At 51.6% G+C, this 18,272-nt stretch overlaps 2 protein-coding genes across 3 annotated transcripts in view; one reads left to right on the top strand and one right to left on the bottom strand.

The window, feature by feature from the left end:
- Positions 1-12,743, bottom strand: part of LOC125686028 (zinc finger CCCH domain-containing protein 11A-like) — a 28,269-nt gene extending 15,526 nt beyond the window's left edge. Inside the window, exons 1-7 of the mRNA XM_048929650.1 lie at positions 11,424-12,743; positions 10,677-10,800; positions 10,181-10,243; positions 9,863-9,931; positions 9,232-9,567; positions 8,853-8,929; positions 6,665-8,734 (exon numbers count right to left, since the gene is read on the bottom strand). Of these exons, the coding sequence (XP_048785607.1) occupies positions 8,678-8,734; positions 8,853-8,929; positions 9,232-9,567; positions 9,863-9,931; positions 10,181-10,243; positions 10,677-10,800; positions 11,424-11,477 (780 nt within the window). The 5' untranslated portion in view covers positions 11,478-12,743 and the 3' untranslated portion in view covers positions 6,665-8,677. The remainder of the gene's footprint in view (positions 1-6,664; positions 8,735-8,852; positions 8,930-9,231; positions 9,568-9,862; positions 9,932-10,180; positions 10,244-10,676; positions 10,801-11,423) is intronic.
- Positions 1-18,272, top strand: part of LOC125686021 (nucleoporin NUP42-like) — an 86,539-nt gene that overhangs the window by 55,117 nt on the left and 13,150 nt on the right. The window lies entirely within an intron of this gene.

The raw sequence follows: 18,272 nt of genomic DNA on the forward strand, positions 1-18,272 counted from the left end.
GCTGATAGCCCTACAGCTTAGGAAATAGAATCATAGAATCACCAAGGTTGGAAAAGACATAAAAGATCATCCAGTCCAACCGTTCACCTCTTACCAACAGCTCCCACTAAACCATGTCCCTCAACACAACATCCAGCCTTTCCTTGAACACCCCCAGGCTCGGTGACTCCACCACCTCCCTGGGCATCCATTCCAGTGCCTGACCACCCTTTCTGAACACTAATACTTCCTGATGTCCAGCCTGAATCTTCCCTGCCGTAGCTTGAAGCCATTCCCTCTGGTCCTCACTGCTAAGCTGAACTACGAGTAAAGGAAAAGAACCAGTGGACCTAACCCACCTGGGGAGTTTCCTGGCTATGTCCCTGACCCAGGAAGGCAGCACACTTCCCAGTGGTTCGGGTCCAGTCTGCAGATGGGGCCCTGCATTCCTCCGAGAAGGGAGTCGCCCACCACGGCCACCCTGCTCTCTTTCCTGGCAGTACCTTTGGCCTGCCTGGCTCGCCAAGTGCATAAACAACCAGATCCCAGATGTCAATCAGGAAGGATACAGAGAGGTCAGGCTGGAAAGATGGTCGCATTAGACAGGGATAATCAGAAATGAACTGAGAGCTTACCTGTGACCTGGGCTCGCGGGAAAAGACTCCAAGAGGGGCGACGTCCAGAGAGAGATCCTTCCCCAGAGGCAGTCGGTCCTTCAGTGGGGCCCAGGAGAGGCGCAGCCAGGCTGCAGCCCTTCTGCTCACACAGCTGAGGTGCCTTCACCTGCGCTCCCGAGGCTGACTCAGTGCACGTCTCAGGGGATCAAGGAGAGGACGAGACGAGCCTGTATGGTGCAGAGCAGCTGTGGGGCAGGGATGGGGTGGGTGGTGATGCGACGGGGGAAGCGATGCTGGCGTGCAAAGTGTCAGAAAAACTGGGAAAGCATGGGACGAGGTGGAGAAAAAAGATGGGAAATGATGGGAAAGCAAGGGAAAAGAAGAGAAATAGGGAAGTGTGGGAAAAGGGGGGAAATTCTTGGAAGAGCTGGAAAAGTAATTCTTAAAAGCTGTGCAAAGAAAACAGAAATCAAATCAAGGGAATTCAAAGCAAATAAAAGACAAGAAAAACAAATTAAAGAAAGAAAAGAAGTGAGAGAGCATCACAAAGCAAAGCAGACAAAAGCAAAGCTGAGAAAAAAACAAAAGACAAGCAAAGCAAAGCAATGAAAAGAAAAAAAAGCAACGCAAAGCAAAGAAGCATAAAGAAAAAAGCAACGCAAAGCAAAGAAGCATAAAGAAAAAAGCAAACCAAAGCAAAGACGAGGAAAAAAGAAAGAAAACACAGAAAACAACAGGGAAAGAAAAAGCAAATAGGAAAGAAAACCATGGCATAGCAAAGGAAACTACAGCAAAGCACAGCAAAGCATAGAAGAAAAAAACAAAGGCAACGGGAGGATTCTGGGAACTAGCAGACAGGAGGAGGAAGCGAGGCAGAAGGCCAGGCTGTGTCTGTGTGTCCGTCTCGCTGTTTCTCCCAGCTCAGCACTGACTGGGCAGCCTGCTGGACTACTGCTTCTGAGCCACCAGGAGATTCAGTGCAGACAGACACGTGGACGTGAAACCCTGCAGGCTGGAACAGCACAGAGCAGGTGTGTTCCACCAGCCATGCACAACCGCCCTGGTGCCACGGGCACAGCTCCCCCAGAGCTGCACGCCATCAGCAAGAAGCATGACTCAGATACAGGCTGAACTAACTCATGACCCGTCATTTTCCAGGCATTCACATCCATATTCATTACGTTCCTGAGAGTTCATTAGCATGCAGACCCTCCCCCCATCGCGCCTGCACCGTGGGGGGAAGATTTGTGGTTTCCATCACAAAGGCTCCTGGTCTTCCTGGCTGCAAACTTCTGACCCTGCAGGAGGAGCAGCCCCCAGGCCCTGTGCACATCTCTCACCTCCCTGCCACACGTCCTCAGGCTGTTCTCAAACCCTTATCGGCATGGCCTTCATCCCTCTCGCTATCCCAGACCCAGTGTCTGCCATCCCTTACTTTGCTAACAACCTCCACATCCTTGCCTCTGTAAGCTATCTCTAACTACCCCTATCCTCAGCCCCTGTGAAGTCCTTTTCTCACCTTTCACTTCCTACTGTGGGGCCCTCCTCCCATCCTTCAGACTAAAGTGCAGTGAGGACACTGGCAAGAAGGCAGAGCAGAAATGGACTTTAGATGCAGGAATGAGGAGCAGTGAGGAGACAGAAGAAAGAAGAACAGAAGTGGAGTGCAGATAGAGAAGGAAGAGTAGTGAGAACAGACACAAAAGCAGAAGTGTAGATGCAGAATAAAGAGCAGTGAGGAAACAAAAAAAGCAGCATTGTAACAGGAATGCAGATGCAGATGAAAGAAGCGAATTCACGGCAAAGAAAACAGCAGAAGAGTTTAGATGCAGAAGAAAGAAATGAATCACAGAACTGTAGGCGTTGGAAGGGACCTCTAGAGATCATTGAGACCAACCCCCTGCCAAAGCAGGTTCCCCACACCAGGTCGCAAAGGTTTGAAGAGAAAAGGAATAAAGAACAGCAGAAGAGGAGCAGTAATGCAGAAAAAAGAGGAGTGAGGATGCAAGGAAAACAGCAGAACTGCAGATGCAAATGAAAGAGTGAGGATAAATGGAAGAAAGAGCAGCCAAAGTGGAGAGCAGACACAGAAAGAAGACGTGTGTGAACACAGGGAAGAAAGGAATGCAGACAGAACCAAGAGGAGAGAGGGAAGAAAAAGCAGAAGAGGAAAGCAGATATAGAAGGAAGAAGCAAGGAGATAGGGAAGAAAAAACAACAGAGGAGGAGAGCAGATGAAGAAAAAACAGTGAAAATCAAAGGAAGTAAGGACAGAAGAAGAGGAGTGCAAGTGCACAAGAAAGAGCAGCACGCATACAAAGAAGAAAGAACAGCAGATGTGGAGAGCATACGCAGAAGGAAGTGAGGACAGAGGAAAGAAGGAACAGCAGAAGTGTAAAGCTGATGAAGACGAGTGAGGATGCAGGGAAAATACAGCAGAAGAGGAGTGCAGATGGAGAAATAGGAGCGAGGACACAGGAGGAGGAAGAGAAGAGGAGGACTGCAGCTGCAGAAGCAAGAGTAGTGAGGACAGAACAGCAGTAGAGGAGTGCAGCTCAGAAGAAAGGGCAGTGAGTAGACAGGAAAGACAAGCTACAGGAAGGGAGTGCAGATGGAAGAAAGTGCAACAAGGACAGGGGAAAACCAACAACAGTGGAGGGCAGATGCAGAACAAAGTGGAGTGAGAACTGGTAGAAGACAGAAAAGGAGGAGTGCAGCTACGGAAGAAAAAGGAGAGAGTAGACAGGGAAGGAAGAGCTGCAGAAGGGGAACGCAGATGCAAGGGGAAAGTGAATTCACACGCAAGAAGACAGCAGAAGAGTGCAGCTGCAGAAGAAAGAGGAGGTACGAGAAAGGGAAGAAAGAACAGCAGGAGTGCAGGTTAAAAAAAACAGTGAGGATAAAGAGAAGAAAGGACAGCAGAACAGGAGTTCAGGTGCAGAAGAAAGAGGAGTGAGGTGACAGGGAAGAAATGAGAGCAGAACAGGAGTGCAGATACAGAACAAAGCAGTGAGGAGACAAAGAAAGACGACCAAGAGAGGAGTTTAATTATGCAGAAGGAAGAGGAGTGAGGATACAGGGAAGAAAGAACAGCAGAAGAGGAGAGAAAATGCAGGGGAAAAGGAAGAAAGGACACAAGGAACAAAGAACAGAAGAAGAGCGTGGATACAAACAAAAGAGCAATGAGGATAGATAGAAGACTGAACAGCAGAAGAGATGCAGCAGAAGAAGGAATGACTAAACAGAGAAGAAAGAATAGCTGAATAGGTGTTCAGATACAAGTGAAAGAGCAGAGAGGACATGGGGAAGAAAGAATAGAAGAACTGGAGTACATATGCAAAAGAAAAGAAGAGAGAGGAAAGAAAGAGCAGAACAGTAAAGCTGACACAGCAGTGAGCAGTAAGGAGATGGGGAAGAAAAACAGAAGGAGCGCAAGTGTACAAGGAAGAACATTGTGGATACAGAAGAACAAAGAGCAGATGGGGAGTGCACATGCAAAGAGCGAGGAAGCAAGGAACAGAACAGCAGAAGCAGAAAGAGGAGTGAGGATACAGGGAAGAAAGAACAGCAGAAGAGGAGGGATGCAGATAAAAAGAGCAGCAAGGATATAGGGGAGAAAGAAAAGCAGGAGTGTAAAGCTGATGTAGACAACAAAGGAGTGAGGATGCAGGGGAAAAACAGTAGAAGAGAAATGCGGGTGGAGAAGAAAGAGGAGCGAGGGCACAACAATAAACAGCAGAAGAGGAGTGAAGATGCAGGTGAAAGAGCAGTGAGGAGAAGCAGTAAGAAAGATCAGAAGTGGTGGGCAGATGCAGACAAAACGGGAGAGAGGATAGGATAAAGAAAGCAAAGCCGAAGGGGAGTGCAGATGCAGAAAAAAAGGCAAGTGAGGATACAAGGAGGAAAGGAGAGCAGAAGAGGACTGCAGCTGCAGGTGAATGAGAAGTGAGAAGACAGGGATGAAAGATGATGAGTGTGATGCAGAAAAACGAGAAGTGAGGTTACAGGGGAGAAAGGACAGCAGAAGAGAACAGACGCAGAAGAAAGAGGAGAGTGGAGAGAGAGAAGGAAGGAAGAGCAGAAATGGGGTTCAGATGCAGAAGAAAGAGGAAGGGGGGAAGAAAGGAAAGCAGAAAAAGAGTGCAGATGGAGAAGACAGGAGAGAAGACAGGGAAGAAGTATGAGAAAATGATGACTGCAGATGCAGAGTAAAGAGCAGTGAGAAACTGGAAAAAAAAGCAGCAAAAGAAAGAGGACTGAGGATTCGGGGAAGGAAGAACTGCAGAAAGGGAGCGTGAATGCAGAAGAATAAAATGAGTGAGGATAAATAGAAGACAGAACAGGAGTAGAGCAGCAAATGAAAGAATGAGGATTAAAGGAGGAAAGAACAGCCTCCAGCAAAGTGGAGAGCAAACAGAGAAGGAAGATGTGTGAGGATACAGGGAAGGAAAGAACAGCAGAAGAGGAGAGCAGATGCAGAATACAAAGCAGTGAGGATACAGAGAAGAATGAACAGCACATGTGGAGTGCATATGCAGAAGAGGAGTGAGGAAACAAGGAAGAAAGAACAGCAGAAGAGGAGGGAGGATGCAAGGGAAAAAAAAACAAACAGGAGAGTGAGAATGCAGAGGAAAGAGCAGTGAGAATACAAGGCAGAAGGATCAGCCTTAGGAGAGTGCAGATGCACAAGTGAGGATAGAGGGAAGAAAGTACAGCAGAAGAGTAGTGCAGATGCAAATGACAGAGAGAAAAGGCAGGGGAAAAAAAAGCAGCAGAAGAGTGCAAATGGAGAAAGAGAGAAAAGAGAAGAAAACAGGAGAAGAGTGCAGAGACAGACGCAGAAGAAAAAGGAATGATTCTACAGGGAAGCAAGATGAGCAGGAAGAAAGAATAGCAGAAGAGGAGTTCAGATGCAGAAGAAAGAACAGGGAGGAAGCACAGAAAAATGAATGGGAGAAGAGTGCAGATGCAGATGAAAAACAAGTGAGGAGACTGTAAAGAAGATCAGAAGACGTGGGGAGATGCAGAAGAATGGAGTGAGGACAGAATGAAAAAAGAACAGCTGAAGAGGAGTGCAGATACAGAAGAACGAGAAGTAGGGAAAAAGGAAAAAAGTCCAACAGAAGAGCAGTGTTGATGCAGAGGAAAGAGGAGTGAGGAGGCAGGGAATGAAGAACTGGAGAAGCAGAGGAAGAATGCAGAAGAAAGAGGAGAGAGGATAGAGCGAAAAAAAGAACGGCAGAAGAGGAGTGCAGATGAAGGAAGAGTGAGAATATGGAGAAGAAAAAATAGCCCAATAGGAGCCATGATGTGGAGAATTCATAGCCAGCTGAAGAGGAGCAAGGACAGAGGGAAGAATTACTCAAAGAGCAGAGGACAGCACAAAGAGAGAACTGCAGAGCAGATGAGCCGCTGCTGCAGGAGGATGAAATAATGCAGAAACAGGGCAGAGGAGTGAGGAGGAGAATAGGAAAAGAGCAGGAACAGGCAGGGGAGAACTGAGAGGAGGGAACAGAGGAGCAGGAAGCGCAGAAGGAGGAAGAGGAGAAATAACGGTGCAGAGAAAAGAAAGAAAAGTACAGGAAAAAAAATAGAGAGGAAGGCAGCAGAGAGGAGAAGTTAGAAAAGACAGAAAAGAGAAGGGAGGGAAGGGGTTTCAGGGAAGGGATTGCAAAGGTAGAAAGGAGGAGAAATAGACAAGAGAGAAGTTCAACCGAAGAAGAACTAAAGATAGAAGAAGTGGGAAGTCACGTGCAGAGAGAAGAGGTGAGAGCAAATTCAGTCACTGACAGAAGAAGAAAAGGGAACGTTAGTAACTGTCAGTCTCTATTAAAGCTGGATTCTTTGCAGGACATGCCGTGGTTGTTCTGCTTTTGTTTTTGTGCACTGCTTGCATTCTTTTAGACAATTTAACAACTAAGAACGGTCAGGAACATTCTCAGAACATTATTTGTGACGTCCCCTTAATCTCAGCTGCTCTGAAATACCCAACTGATATCAAGCGAGAGTCACCTCCTTCCAGGCACCCTGCAAATCCAGCTTCAAGTGTTTCACTTTTCAAAACTCACCTTCACGAAGGAACAAAGATGATCCCATACTTGGCTCAGAATCCTCCTCTGCCATCCAGCGCATCCATTTCCGAGCAGGACACCATCAGTGTGTTGTCATCTGTGCCCATGCCCTAACAAAGCAAAACAGCCACGGACAGCTGCCTACAGAGCCCTTGGAGCAATCCCCGACAGACACAGAGGCTGCAGGCGTCCGCACTCACTGACGTGCTGGGAGCTGATGTCTCTGGGCCCAGTGCACAGCAGCATTTCCTTCGATGCTTTCAGGCCTCCTGACAGCAAACCTCTGCTCCAAAGCGTCCTTTGGCCAAGGAATTTGTGCCACGAAGCACAGCGCTTTCTCACCTGACCGCATCCATAAAGCATAACATCAGGCAAACTGTGTCATCCTCCCAAGTGCTGCCATTTCTACACACTGCTGGCACTGCACAGGTAACAGCTGCCACTGACAACCAGGAGGGGCTTCTGTGGGGGCCAAGGCCAGAGGCGTGGCAACTGCAAACAGAGGCAAGAGCAGACACAGCTTTAAGTTACCTGAGAAACACAAAGGACTCAACCTAGTAAATCTCCACAGAACTGCTTACCCCATTCTGAGGAACAGGGCACACAAAAAAGCAGAGCTCCTTCCCTGCAGGCAGCCAGCCCTTCAATGAGCCTCCCCCTTAGGGAGGGGGGAACCAGGCTGCACCCCTTGGTCATGCAACTCAACAGCTTCCACTGCTCTCCACAGCACAACAGGCTTGGTTGGAGATCAAAGCCTGTGATGTAAAAAAACAAAATAATACAAGTTTTCGTGCTTCTTTCTCATCTGTGTTATCTGACTGCTGTTTGAACCCAGTGCACTTACAGGGTCTTGCAAATGACAGCTGGAAGCAGCTCCATACAGCACGCACAGCACCCTGCAAGCTCCAGGTGAGTGACAGCAGTCAAGGAGGCCTCTGGGCTCTGCAGGGTCCGAGTGTGGAGCATTACACACAGGAACAGCTGAGCATCAAGTTGAAGGCACAGCTCCAGAACTAGCCAGCACAAAGAAGCACAGTGGCACAGCTCATTTCCCACACAGTAAGAGCCGTGACGAAAATGCAGATCTGTTCAGCTTTCCTCTCCTGTCCCTGCCTTCTGCCCCATCAGACGGGAGGAACGGCCATGCTTCCACAGACATGTTCCTCTCACAGCCCGCACCCCTCGGCGTGGAGCATTCCCGGCTGCAGGACACAAACAACAGCTCTTGCCAGGCACCATCTGCCAACTGCCATCTTCCTCTGCATATCGCTCCTAGTCATACGTTGAGAAAACACGATCCTGTTGGCAAACTTTGCTCATTATACACTCATTAGAAAACCAAAAGCAGCTCCATCCCAAAAGTTATCCACTTCCACAGTGCTAGGACTCCCATTTAACACGCACGCTGCGGTTTTCAGCCTAGGCTTTTAGAAACAAAGCCAGAAAATTCCACACCGCTCAGTACAAAGCTATGCAATGATGAGAGTCACTCAAGCTCCGCCCAAAAGGGTGAAAAGCAGCATCAAAATATCTGAAGGAAGGGGGAACGATGAAGGAAGGCAGCACTGCAGAGAAGTCAGGAGAACACCTCTGCCTTCCGGGATCAGGCGGCCAGCGGAGCCTCCCTTCCCCCAGCAGAGACGCCTGCAGGCTGAGGGGCACACGCTCACTTTGCTCAGTGCTGCCCCGAGAAAGTCAGACGGCTCTATGGAGCTGCTCTCTAACTGCTCAGACAGTGTGGGCAGGGCCAGGATTGGTGCGTCCATTGCTTCTGTACCCTGCAGCATTCCATGATGGAGCTGTGGGAGTTCTGACCCAGCGCCGCCACTGGAATAACGAGGAGGTGGTGGGATAACGAGGAGGTGGAGCAGTGGCTCACTGGGTGCTGCTGGACAAATCAGGCCATGCGCTCCTTGTGAATGCAAAACTCCAATTGTTTATTGATGGATTGAATCCAGAGTGAGAGTTGGGCTGCTGCCACAAAGCCGCTGCCTGCTGATGCTCCTCCGCTCAGTCCTTCAGCTGCAGCTTCTCCATCATCTCCACAAGGCTGTTTATGGTGGAGAACTGGAAAGAAACAAGGCAAGTGTCAAAGCAGGACACCGCTTCCCCCAGTATTCCACAACCCCCTTCACGTCTGACAGACAGAGAACAAGAGCCGTGTCTGTGCTCGCCAAGGACTCACCTCTGCATGTGCAGCAGCAGCTCTGAGAGCAGCCTTCTTCATTTCTGCTCTCCTCTCTTTCTGTCGTCGTCGTCTTTCTATAGAGCAAGAGAAGAGAAATTCAGTTTGTCAATAGCAAAACCACGGAAACACGGGTACCACGAAAACAGACTGGGAAATCTCTCAGGAACGGGTATTTGCAGTGGGACGAGCAGAAGGCCAGCATGGATTTCATGGGAAAAGATAGGATTACACATTCTGGCACATCCTTTGGACTTGGTAGCCTTCTACTCTTTTCCCCTCCCTGCAGAAGGGAAGAAAAAGCAAAGCAAACCCCAGGCAGACTCCACGTGCTTGACAAGGGAAGCACCTCACCAGGGCAGCTGCAGCATCTTCTTACCTCTTCGCTTTGAGGTCCGGAACCGCTCGGTCGGCACTGGGGCAGGCCCAGGCTGTGCTGATGGAGCTGGCACAGCACCTCTGCTCTGATGAGGGCTCTGAGCCTTCTCCCCATTGTGCTCCACTTTCACTTGTTTGTTGGCAGGACCCAGCTCTGCCTTCTGCTCCCCCTCTTCCACTGCCTTGCGCTTTCTTGCGACCATGATCTTGGAGAGGGAGCAGTTGGCAAGTGCAGGAGCAGCTGTTCCCCCTCTGCTGGGACCTGCTGCTTCAGGAAGCCCTCCAGCCTGGAGAGGAGTTTTCATGGAGATTTCGCCATTTGGCTCAGCACCTCTCCCTGTTAGAAACAAGAAAGGGGAAGCAGCAACATTTAAGGAGTCCAGCACTACATTCAGTCTGCAAAATAGGCCACGATACTAGGAAATCTCATCTCCAGTGTTCACAGCAATGCACCTTAGGATCTTGGGTGAACTGTGGGCTTGCATTGTCCATTGGGACAGGAAAGGTAATTGTAATCCCCAGGGATTAAGACCTCAAGCAACATGCAATGACAACAGGCCCAGGAAAGGGCAGACAGAAAGCCTAACTAGAAAGACAGGGCACCAAACCCAGATGCCTGCTGCGTGGCGTACCTCTCTTGGGTGCTGTGCCACTCTCCTTGCTCCTCCCCTGCCTCCCTGCAAGCCTGTTGTCATCAGCTCCTGACAGAAAGGAAACAAGACAGACATGAAGAGCATCTCTTTGCAGGAACATTTTAGCACAGCCAACCACAAACTTCTGCTCCTCAAGCGTAGTTTTTTCAATTTGCCCTTCTGCTGCTACAATGGTCCGCCATTTCTGCAGTCAGCAGAGATCTGCAGTGCCCTTTCCCCTCTCCTCCATCACACGCCCCTTCACGCAGCCCTGTTTAGAGGCAGGTACCCACACCACAGCTCACAAGAGCTTCTTACCTGGGGAGGCTTTCCGTTTCCCCCCATGCCCAGCACCATTCCATGGACGCGCAGGCTCCATCCCTACAACAACAGATTGAGTGTTGGTTTCCCAGGAGCAGCGCTGTCCTCTTAGCCCACATCCATCCCCCAGAAACCAAAAGACACTGTTCTACAGCCCAAACAGAAACTGATGTTTAAACTGCAGGGCGCTTACACAGAGCATTACTGCTCTCATTCCTGCTCAGGTGGCAGCAGAGGAACCCAGCTCTGCCTGACAGCTCTACAAAACGCTGCACAAGTTGAGACATGGGTTTTTTGGTCTCTGAAGGGAATTCATTCAGCTCTGAGCGCCACCACTGACACACAGACTTCTGTCTTACTGCTGCCATCAGCTGTCACTGTCAGCCTCCCTAATGCTTCCACAATGGTTACTGGACATCCCTACAGCACTGCACCAACTCACAAGTAATACTCATTCTTCCATCCTTCATGACAGAGGACTGAAGAGACTCACTTTTGCATGGTGCTAAGGATGCTCCATCCCCATCGCGTCCCTCTGCGCGCTGCAAGGCCCAGCTGGCACTGGGGCAGCCTGCTGGCTGCTGCTCCCTAGCATGGGGAACAGCACGGCGCTGCTTCTGAGGAGAGAAAAAAGGAGGGCCCATGGATACAGGCACCAACGTTTGCAAAGAGATGCAGTGTTCCAGGTCGTGCCAGAGAGCGCTGAGTTATCACTAAAGGAAACACTGGGAGCGCATTCACAACATCTGCACAAGCTGCAATTTCTGGGCATATCCAGCTTTCTTATCGTTCAGGTGCAGAAGACAGGCGCTCTCAGACATCACTTCAGGGGGTTGCACCAACACACCTGCAAACACCAGCATTATTCCAAGGGAAACAGTGTCTTCAGGTGCCACAGTTCAACCCGTGCAAAATTACCGTGCGCAGCCTTAGCTCTTCACCATCATTTCTTCCCCACCCTGTACTGCTGCAGGCAGCTAGAACAAACTTCTCAGCAGAAACCCAGAGCAAACATGGCAAACCAGAACCAGGGACAGATGGCAGGAGGGCAGCGCCCGCTCTCGGCTCCCACCCTGCCCCAGCAGCTTAAGGAGCCTGGCAATGCTGTCCTTTTGCTGCACCGCACAAGCCAACTGGTTACTGAGCTCACTAAGGACCAGCAGGGCTCCCCCTGCTCCACCCCTGCCCCTCCAGAACCAGAGAAAGGAAGAAAACCCAAGTTAGAGAAACCCAGCCATACCTTTCCACGCGCAAAGCAGGAATGGCAACCGCGTCTGTGTCCCTGCTGGGACATGCTGGGGAATGTCTCAGAGGAAGCTCACGTTCCTGGGCTCCTCTCCACAGGGACTGACCCCCTGCTGTTGGAAAGAGCTGGCTTCACTCTTCAACTGCCTCAGTCCCCAAAATCTCCTTTTGGAAACCAACCCTGAAGAAAGAACCTGCAGGGGAAAAATAGGAAAAAGCATTTTCCCAGCTTTCTTCTGCTCTGCAGTTTAAGCTATCGGGCAGGGCAATACTCAAAACCAACTGCTAATGACAACTGTCTCCAAAATACATCCAGCTCCCGTACAGCTGCCATGAGTTCTGACAGCAAGCGTTCTTCTCCATCTCCTCCATAGTTTTGCACCTTGAAGCACACGGCTGGTGTTGCTGTCGTGAAGAAAACTTTTGTCTCACCGCCAGCCTGGACAAGGGCTGACGCAGCGTGCCCACCCCAGCCCAGCTTTCCTGCTGAGACACCCAGCACCAACCCCAGCTCACCTGGCCACTGCTCAGCCGCAGCTGGGCCCAGCTCTCACACACGCCGCAGCGCTGCTTCCAGTGGGCTCTCACAGGAAGATCTCTCAAGGAAAGCACAGAGCTCGGTCTCAGTGTGCACCACGCTCACTACAGCACCAGCTCTGCTCCCAGCTGGGGCACAAACGCTCCCAGCCCGGCAACCACTGTGACCTCAGCAAGTGCCTGCATCACCGCTGGGCTTTCATCATAGACAAAGGAGTGGTCACCTCCCACATCCAAAGTTTAGGGAACCTTGAAGTAAAATACTTCAAGGAAATTGCACACACAGATGGCATGCTTTGCTACTCTTTTACACAAAGCAGAAGGGCAAAATGGGAGATACGTGCAGCAGCATCAACACCCCACTTGCTAAAGGAATAGAAAGACAAATATCAAAAGTCAATACGTGATTCTGATACAAGGAGGGAAACTAATTTTCATATCGCTTTTTATCATTTAAAACAGGCACTCACAGTGGGAAAATCGTAGGCCTCAAATTCTGACATAAAATGAAGCCACAGCCCTGCCACCAAGGCTGGCTCATCAGCACCCATTACCACAGGAGCACCTGGCAACTCACGCAAAATGAGCCGTGCAGAGAAGACTGCTGCATTTCTTCTTCTCCTGCCCCAGAAATTTGTTTTCCTACCCTAAAAAGGAAAGGACAAAAAACCAGGCAGGGCGCAGGCAGGGCGCAGCGCGTGCTGAACCTGCAGAACATTTGACCCTTCCAAAGTTCCTCCGAGAGCAATCCAAGCCTTCCATATCCACTCCTGCTTTCACCACTGTTCTTACCAAAGCCCTTTTATCAGCTGGGGCTCTTCCCTGTCCTTTTCCACCGCCCTCCAGCGACCGGCCGTCCCTTACTCACCTCATCAGGCTGCTTGGAGAAGAGTGCCCCTGCCCTTCAATAGGGTGCAAGGTTCGGGGCAAGGACTCCCAGGGCTCTTCCTCGTTTTCTATGAGAGCTGATAGCCCTACAGCTTAGGAAATAGAATCATAGAATCACCAAGGTTGGAAAAGACATAAAAGATCATCCAGTCCAACCATTCACCTCTTACCAACAGCTCCCACTAAACCATGTCCCTCAACACAACATCCAGCCTTTCCTTGAACACCCCCAGGGTCGGTGACTCCACCACCTCCCTGGGCATCCATTCCAGTGCTTGACCACCCTTTCTGAACACTTATACTTCCTGATGTCCAGCCTGAATCTTCCCTGCCGCAGCTTGAAACCATTCCCTCTGCTCCTATCACTAATGACACGAGAGAAGAGGCCGACCCCCAGCTCACTACAACCTCCCTTCAGGCAGCCATAGAGAGCAATGAGGTCCCCCCTGAGCTCCTCTTCTCCAGGCTGAACATTCCCAGCTCCTTCAGCCTCTCCTCAGCAGCCCTGTGTTCCAGACCCCTCACCAGCTTTGTTGCCCTCCTTTGAACACGTTCCAGGGCCTCGATGTCTTTCTTGCAGTGAGGGGCCCAAAACTGGACACAGCACTCGAGGTGCGGCCTCACCAGTGCTGAGCACAGGGCACAATCACCTCTCTGCTCCTGCTGGCTGCACTGTTTCTGATGCAAGCCAGGATGCCATTGGCCTTCTTGGCCTCCTGGGCACACTGCTGGCTCCTGTTCAGCCGAGCATCCATCAATACCCCCAGGTCCATTTCCTCTACACCATCCTCCAGCCACACCGCCTCAAGCCTGCAGCGTCGCCTGGGGTTGTTGTGGCCGAAGTGCAGGACCCGGCATTTGGCCTTGTTGAAACTCATCCCATTGGCTTCAGCCCAGCTCTCCAGCCTGTCCAGATCCCTCTGCAAGGCCTCGCTACCCCCAGGCAGATCCACACTTCCAGCCAATTTGGTGTCATCTGCAAATTTACTGCAGGTGCACTCGATGCCCTCATCTAGGTCACCAGTCAAGATATTGAAGAGGACAGGCCCCAGCACCGACCCCTGGGGAACACCACTCACGACCGGTCGCCAGCTGGATTTCACTCCATTCACCACCACTCTCTGAGCTCGGCCCTCCAGCCAGCTCCTCACCCAGCCGAGAGTGCACCCATCCAAGCCTCGGGCTGCCAGCTTCTGCAGGAGAATGCTGTGGGAGACAGTGTCAAAGGCTTTGCTGAAGTGTAGGTAGACCACATCAACAGCCTTTCCCTCATCCACCAGATGGGTCACTAGATCATAGAAGGAGATCAGGTTGGTCAAACAGGACCTGCCCTTCACGAACCCATGCTGGCTAGGCCTGATCCCCCGCTCATCCCGCACGTGCCGTGTGATCTGCTCCATAACCTTCCCTGGCACCGAGGTCGGGCTAACAGGCCTGTAGTTCCCCGGATCCTCCTTACGACCTTTCTTGTAAATGGAGTCACATTGGCAAGGCTCCAGTCTTCTGGGACCTCACCAGCGCACAAGGAGCACTGACTGATGATGGAAAGCGGCTCGGCTGTCACCTCCGCCAGTTCCCTCAGCACTCTCGGGTGGATCTCATCTGGCCCCATCGACTTGTGGCAGGCCAGTTGGAGCAGTAGGTCTCTGACTGTTTCTTTCAGAATCACAGGGGGATTAGTGTGGTCCCCAGCCAAGATTACCAGGTCAGAGAGAGGAGTATCCTGAGGATAACTGGTCTGACTTTTAAAGACAGACGTAAAGAAGGCATTCAGAACCTCTGCCTTTTCCTTATCCTCAGTGGTCACATTCCCAGCCTCATCCAGCAAAGAGTGGATGATATCTGGACCCTCTAGCCACACATCCCTCCATAGCCCACCTTATACACCCATTCAGCCCCCCATAGCCCCTCCCAAACCCCCCCCGTGCTCCCCATAGCACTGTTTCCCCATAACATCCTCACAGCCCTCTATTGCCCCAAATCCCCCATATACCCCAATTCCCCACCACAGCCCACGATATATCCATACACCTCCCTATACCTCACAGCTTTCTGTAGCCCCCACTCCCCCATATCCCTCCCCAGCTCTCCACAGCTCCCTCTCCCCCCTCTATTTCCCCATTATCCCCCTATATCTCTCCCATAGCTCCCTATAGCCTCATATCCACCCCATATTCACAGCCCGTCCCGTATTTATCCCACTTCCCCACATCCCATCCTGTCTGCATCCGCATCCCAGTCCCACTCCCAGCCCCTCACCCCGCATGAAGCCAGGTTACGGCTGCCCAGGTGTCCCCTGTCCCGGTGCCGCTCACCGTTCCCCCAGCTCCGGCGCCTCTGTCCTCAGCACCGCGGCGCTCGTGCCGCGGTTCCATCTCGGTGCTTCCGGACAGCTCCGGCGGACAGCAGCGGTGCCGCGCGCGGCGACCCGGGCTGCGGGAGTAGCAGCACCTGAGGGGAAAGCGGGGCGGCTCCGACCCGGCTGCTAACGGCCGTTCCCGCGCGCCGCGCCTCAGCCAATGGGAGCCGGCGGCGCTGCCACTGACCAATGGGAGCCCGGAGGCAGGACAGAGCTGCACCGGACCAATGAGAGCCCGGGGGCGGGGAGGTGCGGGGCCGTTGATAGGAGGAGCACTGGCATGGGGCGGGGCGGTGATGGGGGCGGGACTTCAGGGTGCGCCCTATTGCTATAGGGGGTGGGAGATGGGATTGGGATTGACAGGTGGGAGATGGGGATGGGATGTGGGATTAGGATGTGAAATTTAGGATTGGGATGTGGGATATGGGATGGTTATGGAATGGGAGATCGGTAATTGGAATATATATGGGATGGGCCCTGGGTATGGGATTAGGTTGGGATGGATGTGGGATCAACAGGGGAAGAGTGTGGGATGGACTGGGGAAGAATATGGGGCCGGGGTGATAATGGGATGGATAAGTGTACGGGGACTGCTGAACCACAGCCTGAACCTCTGACCGGTCACCTGAGGCCAGCCCTGAGTCAGCCATGGGAGCACAGGTGAAGGCAATTCACCTGCGCTGCCGGGAGTGGTGGAGCCTGGCTGCACCCCTCCGAGACCCATTTAAGAGCTGACTGCCAGGGGAGAAGGATCCGTTCTGGTGATCCGCTCCACTGGAGTTTACCACATGAGCCTAAGGTAGGGTGAGTGTCTTTCTTTTCTGTTCTAGTATAACTGCATAAGCCGAGCTCTCGGGTATACTGTGTCATCTGTATATTCATTGATTGTATGATAATGTATGGAATGGATGTGGGGATATGGATTTAGGATGGATATGGGGTAGAAGATGGGGATAGGATGTGGGGGTATAGATATGGGATGGAATCAAGATGGTTATGGGGTGGATATGATGGATATGGGATGGGATTGCTATGAGATGGGGTTGTAGTGGTTATAGGGCCATAGGGGCTATGGGGCCAGAATGCTGTAGTGACATCTGTCTGCAAAGTTCCCCCTGCAGTGTGAGATGTGGAAAAGGCATCTCCTCCTCGGGATGGGACTGCCCCAAAGAAGCCGTTGGGGGGGCTGCAGCCGTACGTCTCAGTTTGGAGAGCTGGGAGCTGGCTAAAGGGGCAAGAAGGACATGAATGCTTCTGTAGGGAAATAACTGTCACAAGGTTTGGTGGGCAGGAAGCTTCTGTTTCTCTAAGCAGACGAGAAGAGAACAAACCAATCCCACTGAGACTGGGGAAGGGACTGGAGCTTGGCTGCTGTGGTGCTGTGGGGCAATGAACCAGGAATGGAGCTGGGATGGACTTGCTGTTGATGGCTGTTGTGGCCCAAGTGCAGAACCTGGCCTTTGGTCCTGTTGAACCTCATCCCGTTGGCTCAGCCCAGCCATCCAGCCTGTCCAGATCCCTCTGCAGGGCCTCGCTGCCCCCGGGCAGATCCACGCTTCCAGGCAACTTGGTGTCACTGGAACTCTTTAAGCGGATTTTGCAGCTGTTCCATTTTCAACGATAACAGCAGCTCAGTGGATTACACCCATTGATCTCTTCCTGTAAATCCTGTATTTTATGCTTTGGTTTTCCCCTCTCCTGGCAGGCAGGTTTCAGACAAACTTCCATCCAACATTTGGCGGATTAGACCTCTATCTTTTCCATCCTGTTGAACCTCCAGCATCAGCCACCTGCTTTTCTACCTCTTCCTGCTTATGCCAGTAGTCCTAAGCTAAAACCTCAGGGAACACAGGCTTTCTTTGGACATCACATTTTTGTAAGCATTGGGCGACTTTGCTCATCATCCTGCCACCCTGCTAGTTTGGCATGGCAGGAAATGGCAAATCTATTTTGCTCAGTTCTGTTTAGCAGCAGTTTAAGAAATAGGTGAAAAATTAAGCAGGGACCTGATGACAGATTTGCAGATGACAAGATTCACACTCGCTCACTGACGGGACATCCTGTAACAAACCATGAGAGTGCAGATACTCTCACGTGTGAACACACACACAAACACGCAAAACAAGTGTGGACAAGTGAACTATCTCAGCACCTACTGCTGTGAAACGGATGTGTGTTGTTAAAACAGATAAGGAAGGAAGGAGGTGGATGGAAGAAGAGCATGCTGGCTTCTGCTTACAATTTGCCTCCTCCTGTTTACAGCAAATACAAGAAGCTGCCATTCCTCCTCAGGTCGTAATCCAGGCTGACTCCAGTGGGCTGACTTTGCCCTGGCCTCCATTGGCGGACAGCCTCGAGGATTTGGCAGTACCTGGGAGGCATCCCTACCCAGAGGAGATGCCCATCACAACCTCTGCCACCTCTCTGGGCAACCCGTCCCGGTGCTCCCCCACCCTTACCATAACAAAGGCTTCCACATGCCTGCATGGCACTTCCCGAGTTCAAGTTCTAGGCCGCTGCTCGCTGTCCCACCGCTGCACACCACGGAGAAGAGCCTGGCTTCATCCATGTTCCTCCCACCTGCCCTCAGGTATTGGTCAATGTTCACACTCGCTAAGAATCTCTAATTGCGGGGTCTGAGATGATGGAGATCTGCCAGGTGCTTTTCCATACTGGCTCCCTTGGATGGCCAAACCTGGTTCTTTCCCCCAGCTGCACAAACCTGAGCACTTGCTGAACTCACACATTCCAAACTACCCCCATGGGCCGTGATTTGTGTCCAGATGTACCAGGCTGCCAGGAGATGACTGACTCCAGGATTGGCCCCGGGCAATGGGACACGAGGCAGAAGGCAGGGACAATCAGGGCATCCCCTAACGCCCTTATTCACTGCCGTTTGCTACCCAGACGCAAGCAGGGGCGAAGTACAGAAGGAGAACCTTCACGTACTGGTCCTCCACCTTTTGTCCAAGTGCACCAAGCACTGGGAGGCCTGGCTGTAGGGGAGAACGTGGGGTGTGGGAGTTGCACCGCCACAGCTGATACAGGCACTCCAGCCTT

This window comes from Lagopus muta, chromosome 30 (genome assembly GCF_023343835.1).
Source record: "Lagopus muta isolate bLagMut1 chromosome 30, bLagMut1 primary, whole genome shotgun sequence".
Classification (NCBI taxonomy): domain Eukaryota; kingdom Metazoa; phylum Chordata; class Aves; order Galliformes; family Phasianidae; genus Lagopus; species Lagopus muta.